This window comes from Nannobrachium achirus, assembly GCF_963921795.1.
Source record: "Nannobrachium achirus genome assembly, chromosome: 13".
In the NCBI taxonomy this organism is placed as follows: Eukaryota; Metazoa; Chordata; class Actinopteri; order Myctophiformes; family Myctophidae; genus Nannobrachium; species Nannobrachium achirus.
In genome coordinates this window covers 13,811,099-13,818,141 of record NC_137833.1, presented here as the reverse complement: position 1 = coordinate 13,818,141, position 7,043 = coordinate 13,811,099, and the positions used below count along the sequence as shown (strand labels likewise).

The following is a 7,043-nucleotide window of genomic DNA, read 5'->3' as shown; positions in this document are numbered from 1 at the left end:
TGAAACGCTTTGGCAGCACCTCATTTGAATAAAAAAGATACAGTACCTTAATTTCCCTCAGGATGCCTCCAAATATACGCGATCCGTCACACACTGCGTCAAAGACGTCACTGTAGGCCGCAAGGCGGCCTCCACTGGCTCCACTCCGTTTCTGCAGGTCCTGGATATGGTAAAAGTAAAAGTATGATACTGCAATGTAGAAACACTTAAAGTGCTAAAAGTAGAAGGTCATTATGCAGAATGTCCCATTTCACAAGTTTTGAAAAATTAATACAAATCTTTTTAAAATAGAAGATCTACAAGTTCATAATGCGTCGCGTCACGACACATCGCGAGCTTGTGTGTAGGCCTACTGTGTATTTCTAGGGCCACAATGTTTGTTTCGTGACTGCATCAAAACTCGTGGCTCATCTTACCCCGTTCTCCCATATATATACAGTTTGTGATATAAATGTGACACTCTTTAGCCCACCTTGTCCAGTTTCCTCTGGAGCATCTCTGCAGCTCTTCTAGCAGGCGTGGTCTTCTGCTCCCACAGTTCTTGACTGCTGTTCAGCAGATGAGGATGGCTGGACCGCCCGCTGTGCTGCATGCTGTCCCCCTCTGGTCTAGGTGACTCAGTCTGGTCCCCATCTAGTCCAGGTGACTCAGCCTGGTCCCCCTCTAGTCCAGGTGACTCAGTCTGGGGGGTGTCTAAAACAGCAGGGTTATTAGGGTATATAGTTAAAAGAAAGTCAACAACATAAACTAAATTTGTTTTAAAGGTTTTAAAGGTTTTTCCTGGTTTAGCTTAATTTAATTTAAGTTGTTCTTTTTCTTTATTTGAACATAACTGAAATTAAAAAAACAAACAAATAACAAACTGCAGAACCCTGGCCTACAGCAAACTTGAGGGTAGTCTTTTTTCATGTGTATTATGTGATGAGTTAAGTTGTGGTGTCTCCATGTTCAGATAAGCAGACATTTGATCCCACTTCATTTGTATTATGTGATGAGTTAAGTTGTGGTGTCTTCATGTTCAGATAAGCAGACATTTGATCCCACTAAAGCTATGCTATGTATGGCCTCAGAGAGAGAGGGGCGTTGTCATTGACTACTACTATTACTACTAGATGCAGTGGTGTAAAGTACATTTACTGGAGTATTTCCAATTATTACAAAAACCTATATACTCTACATTTCGGCCATTTGAAAAGAGCCGATCTACATGCTCACAATGCGTCACATCGTGACTTGTAACAGAGTATTTCTACATTGCCATATTGATTCTAATTAGAAAATGTGAGTACTTTTTCCACCGCTGAGCATCTTCTTTGCATTGAGGTGTGCTTTACGTCTCTGTAGGAGGAGGAGGGTCTGGGGGCTCCTTATTGGCGCCGCTCTGCGTCCCTCAGATGACCTCCAGAAAGGCTGTGCTGTTGTCCTGACATTATTGGGGTCTTTGGGGGTCCGGCTGTGGGGGCCCAGCTTGGGGGTCTGGTTGTGGGGGCCCAGGTTGGGGGTCAGGCTGTGGGGGCCCAGGTGACCTGCACAGTAGGTGAGGATGTCGGCCTTGTGTCCGGCCTCGGCAGCTAGGAGCAGTCTATGGAGGTTGCTGCAGTTTGGCTTTGTTTTGCAGTTCGACATGTCTGTAAGCAGAGATGGGCACAAAATACAAAATACTATGTGAAATATTTAACAGGATACTGTCACCAGGATTGTATCTTGGTGACAGCATCCTGGTCCTGGTCAGTATTAGACCAAGTATTGACCAAGTAGTTTGACTTTTTTTTTTTGTATTGTGTGCCCATCTCTGGCTGTAAGCAGTGGTGTAAAGTCACTATAGTACATTTACTTAAGTACTCATCTATATGTATAGCAACCAGCAGCTCAATGTGCTTAGATGCTGTGTATCAGATCCAGAGGTTCGAATCTGAAACGTTTGAAAACTTGGGATATTCTGCATAATGAGAACTTTTACTTTTGGTAGCCTACTGTAGTGCACTTTTATTGAAGTACATTTTGAATTACGGCCCAGAGTATTTCTAAATTGCAGTATTGATACTTTTACTTTAGTAAAAATGTTGAGTAGGCTTATACTTGTTCCACCACTGGCTAGAACATACACTGTATTTGGTTTCATGTTACACTCTCAGGAGTTAAAGATCTATAAGGGTCCATTTGGTTGCCAAATATACATAATTTAGCTGGGGACCACCTGGAACCCCCTCAAGGAACCACTGGTGGTCCCCGGAGCACTGGTTGAAAACACTGTTTGTGTTTGACAGCTATTTGCAATTCTGTCTAATAAAGTTTTCAATAAAAAGGATTTAATTATAATTTATTTTAGCCACTAGACAGATAGCCTCGGAAACCCAGACTTTTATTTTACTAGACAGATATTATCATCTATATATTAGCCTATAATTAAAATATTAATGCTGTCTATATTATGTAAAAGAGAATATTTCATTACCAAGGCCTATGTTATGCAATATTATAAAACAATATGTAAAACTGATTAGGTCCCCATTAATCACGTCCTCAGCATTGACATGAACTAAATTTGACAGAGCTATTTTCCTAGAAATAAGATCAATGCAAAAACTCCTCAAACCACACACTATAATGTGGAAGTGCCTTTATGTTCTACCTCCGCTGCTGTAGTGGTGACTTTTAAAATGCTGCCTTTAGTGGACTCGGGTGATAGTGAACATGAGAAAACTTAAGATGTTATGATTTGGTGACGCAGTAGTGGCTATCTGGGCTACCTCACAGACATGCTGTAAATAATTATTCTCTTACCTGTGGATGTACTAAATACTTGGTTAGTTGAACGGAAAGAAAAAAGCTAGTAAAAGCTTGCTGTTCTGCACAAAGTTAGCCTTCTTTCTTGTTTTCTTGTGTACAAAAGTTTATCATCTGCTGGTTGTCAAGGCACCTGTCAACACCATAGACTGTGATATCAACACACGCCACAAGATGGTGCAAATACACAACTGGGCCATACCGAGGGGACCATACTGCATTTGCCCTGTTGTAAAAGGTTGTTTAGTTACCTCAGTTACCTGTATTGTATTATATTTAGTATTGTTGTAATACATTATAACAATGTATACTGTATTAGAATCACAATTAAAAGGGCCTGTTTGTTTCTTACTGATAGCTGGGGCACACCCCATCTACATATACACAGAGGGTAATGTTGTATTGTAGGTATTGATGGGTTTTAGACTAGTATGTTTACATATTGTTTTTTTTAAATGATTATGATGGCAAAATAGTAAAAAGAGCCTTTTTGTAATAATTCCATGTCTTACTTCCATGCTCATCCTTATGGTTACACAAACCTGTGCATTGCATTGTATTGTATTGTTAAAGAGGACCTTCCCTCTAGAAAAAGGTGGCATGGTCTTAGCTCTGGTCCAGAGATGCTCGGACAGGCAGCAGGCACCACCCAATAGGAAAACCCTTGGAGAAAACACATGGTGAAAAACAAGGTAGTACCTCTCAAAAGAATAAATAACCTGACTCACTGTCATCTATGAACACTTCCAGTTGATTATATTGTTTTCCACACATTTCCTTCCTTCTTATCAATACCTTTGAGTGTATTCATTCTTATTCTTCTTCTTACTCTTATTTATTCTTTACCTTCAAATCAGTCAGTATAGTGTAAAATCAATCATTTGGAGAAGTAGGGTCAGTTTTCAAACAACATGTTGGTGTCATAATTTTCCTTGTATAATAGATGAAATTAAAGTAAAAAGTACAGCATTAGTATAATAGTCTGTTTATTCACAGCCTGAACCCCAAAGGGTTATCATAACCATCACGAGAACCAATAGCTGTGATCCATAACAACATGACATCATCACAATATGGACATTTTGATGACATCACATATCAGTGGTTCTCAACCTTCTTTGTTTCACGGCCGCCCATCTGACCCTTTAACACCAAGTGCTCATATGGGTGGGCCGCTTATTTGAATGTTCAAACAATCCATTGTGTTCCTGCTTGGATCAATGGCAACGTACCTATTTATGGAGATAACAAACGAAAACTAAAATGTCATGGTTGCAACAAAAAAAAAGATGATGAGAATCACTGCTTTGGGACAGTGGTTCTCAAAGTGGGGTCAGGGGACTCCCAGGGGTCCTTGGGGAGGTTCCAGGGGGTCTCCAGGAACGTAGTTAATACAGCATCACAATCATTTAAACCACTTTATCCACTTTTCCAATGAGTTGGCTATTGAAAAAGCTCACAACTTAAGAATATACACTTTTCTTTGAACCATTTAGATTTTTTTAAACATAAATCTTCTCTTCTAGAGGACGGCAGTCCCCGGCACCAAATATTGTCAGTTGGGGGTCCTTGCCATGAAAAGGTTTGACGACCACTGCTTTAGGAAACAGTCATTGATCACAACACAATCATATAGAGAGATTCTATGAGTAATATACTCCTTTACAGACAATGTCTCCACCTCATCATCATGTCTAACTGCATTATTCCAAAGTTACACTGATCTTCCCAGGTAACATCTTCAAAGGGACAACATAATCATGTAAAACATCAGTGTAAATGTATGGAAAGAGTGTGTCAGTAAAAGTGTCTGTAATGGTGTGTAGGTGTGTGTTAGTATCAGGATCAGAGAATGACAGCTTTCCTTCATCCCAGTCCAGCTGGACTCTGATCCTCTGAGGTTTCTGCTTCAGTGAGAGATCAGTGTCCGACTCTGATGCTGTGTATTCACCATCACGGATATCTATTCCCCAGTCTTGACCCCCACCGTTTCCTTTCTTCTGGTAAGAATCTGGTAACACACCCAATCCCCAGTTTGCACTGTTGTCTCCAACCTCAACATCCCAGCTGTGAGTCCCTGAGTTAAAACCCTCAGAACCCAGAACATAGCCATAGTGGTCAAACCTCTCTGGGTTGTCAGGAAGCTTCTGTCTTTCTCCTCTCACACTGGTCAGATCATCAGACAGGGTGTATAATGGATGGGCAGTGTTGGGGTCCAGAATGACAGGAGTGTATGAGACAATGTCCTTCATCTTGTTCCAGACTCTGAAAGTCAGGTTTCCCAGGTGTTTGGCCTCGTCTATCAGTGGTCCTGAGACCGGCTGTGGGTCCTGCGGTGTGAACTGGACTCTTTCCATTGTGGTCTTGTAGTTCTGCAGGAATGAGATGTGTTCAGCTCTCAGCTCCTCCTCTATGGCTCTGATGTTGTTTGAAAGGATTAATATGTCACTTTTCAGACCCTCAATCTTCTCCTTCATCATCTGACCCTTCTGCTGCTCTTCCTCTCTCAGTGCAGTGATGCTGGCCTCCTCTTCCTCTTGTAGAAACTGACGAAGCTTCTTAAACTGTTCCTTAATCTGTGTCTCTGTGTGTCGGGTCTGGACCTTAACATGTTTCGCTGTTTGGTCACTTTCAATTATTACGTCATTAAAGACTCTCAGTTTCTCCTGCAAAGGCTTCAGTAATCTCTGGACTTCCTCCCTGTGATCCAGAGCAGCTTCATCGATGGGTCTGAAACTGTGGTTGGTGTGTTTTTTAGAATCTCGACACACAAGACACGCTGGCCGTTGACATTCCAGACAGAACAGTTTGAGTTTCTCAGCATGCAGACCGCAGAGATCCTCAGACCCTGATGAAGTTCTCTTACGTTTTGAAGCTCTCTGTCTCTCCTTTATGAAGGCCTCACACACATTCTTCAGAGCCAGATTACGGGGCAGATGATCTGTTGAATGTATTTCCTTACAAACCGGACATTGCTTAATTCCCTTCTCTCTCCACCATTGCTGCAGACAAGCATTACAGAAGCTGTGGCTACATGACAGGAAAGCAGGATCTTTAAAGATATCACGACACACAGGACAGGAATAATCCTCTACTGGAAGAGACGACGTGGAAGCCATTTAGTTTTTGAGTGAAGCTACAGAAACTCTGCTCAATACAGGAGGTCAGTCAGTGGTGGTAACACTTCCTCCCCTAGAATGTTCCCTGAAGTTTACTCTCACTGTGAATGGTGGTTGTTGTTACAGTCCATTCAGTCAGCAGCAGGTTCCACTGGTCTGGGTCAGTATTCCCTCCTGTAGCTGTGGAAAGACAGTCTGTCCTCCTCACTGGAAGTTGTGTCTGATCTGAATCGTCTCAGATGAGTCTGACAGGGGGCTGAGCTTTGATACACCACCACAGACCTGTTGCAAAGTACACACACAAAATGTATTTGTCATTAATCTAATACACATATAAAGTATGCCCCAAAGATATTGAATTGGTTTAATGACATCTTTTATTTCTTATATAATTAGTATAGACAGGAAACAATAGAAGAGAGAGGCAGAGGCGACTTAACCCATGCACATACCCAGAGTACTGAAACCTGAACACGTTGTCAGTGTAATAAGTGAAAAGCTTCACTCCACGACGTGTTATATTGTATATTGTTCTTGAGAACACCATTACTGATGTAAATTAGGTTAGCTCCAGCAGTGGTCTGAAGACTCACCTATTCAGACTCCACCTTAGCCCATACCACTTACCGTAGAACTTGCCTACCCTCAAATTACCATACATGTAATTTAGATAGTCAGCAAAATGCTTATACATTTTTATTGTAAAAGGAAAAAAATGTTTTGATAAGAAGTGAATGAGGACACTAGAAAGCTATCTGATATGCATTAGAGTTTCATTGATCATCAAGGGGAAAATGGCCCTTGCATTAACCATGCTAACTATTTACTGTCTTGCATCAGGAATGGACACAGATGGTGTCACTCTAAGACTAAGTGGACAATATTTCATTTTCATGGTAAGGTGTATTTGTCAAGTGAGGAGTGTAAATACCAACCTGTGTGTTTACGGTGTTGTCTCGGGTAGGGTTGTGATCCTGGGGGATTTTAACTGTCCCCTCTCAACACTCTGATTCTTTAATGCTTCCTAGATTTGAAAATAAATAAATAAAACAGCCTTCATTAAAAAAAAAAAAAATATATATATATATATATATATATATATATACACCACTGGGTTACTGGAAGGGGGTTCCAAAT

General features: G+C 41.1%; 1 protein-coding gene across 1 annotated transcript; it reads right to left on the bottom strand.

Annotated features, from left to right (window-relative positions):
* Positions 1-4,466: 4,466 nt before the first annotated feature.
* On the bottom strand, positions 4,467-6,072 carry LOC308296830 (E3 ubiquitin-protein ligase TRIM35-like). Its single transcript, XM_080740160.1, has one exon. It carries the CDS (start codon positions 5,904-5,906, stop codon positions 4,491-4,493), a length of 1,416 nt encoding a protein of 471 aa, XP_080596286.1. The 5' UTR covers positions 5,907-6,072; the 3' UTR covers positions 4,467-4,490.
* Positions 6,073-7,043: the final 971 nt, after the last annotated feature.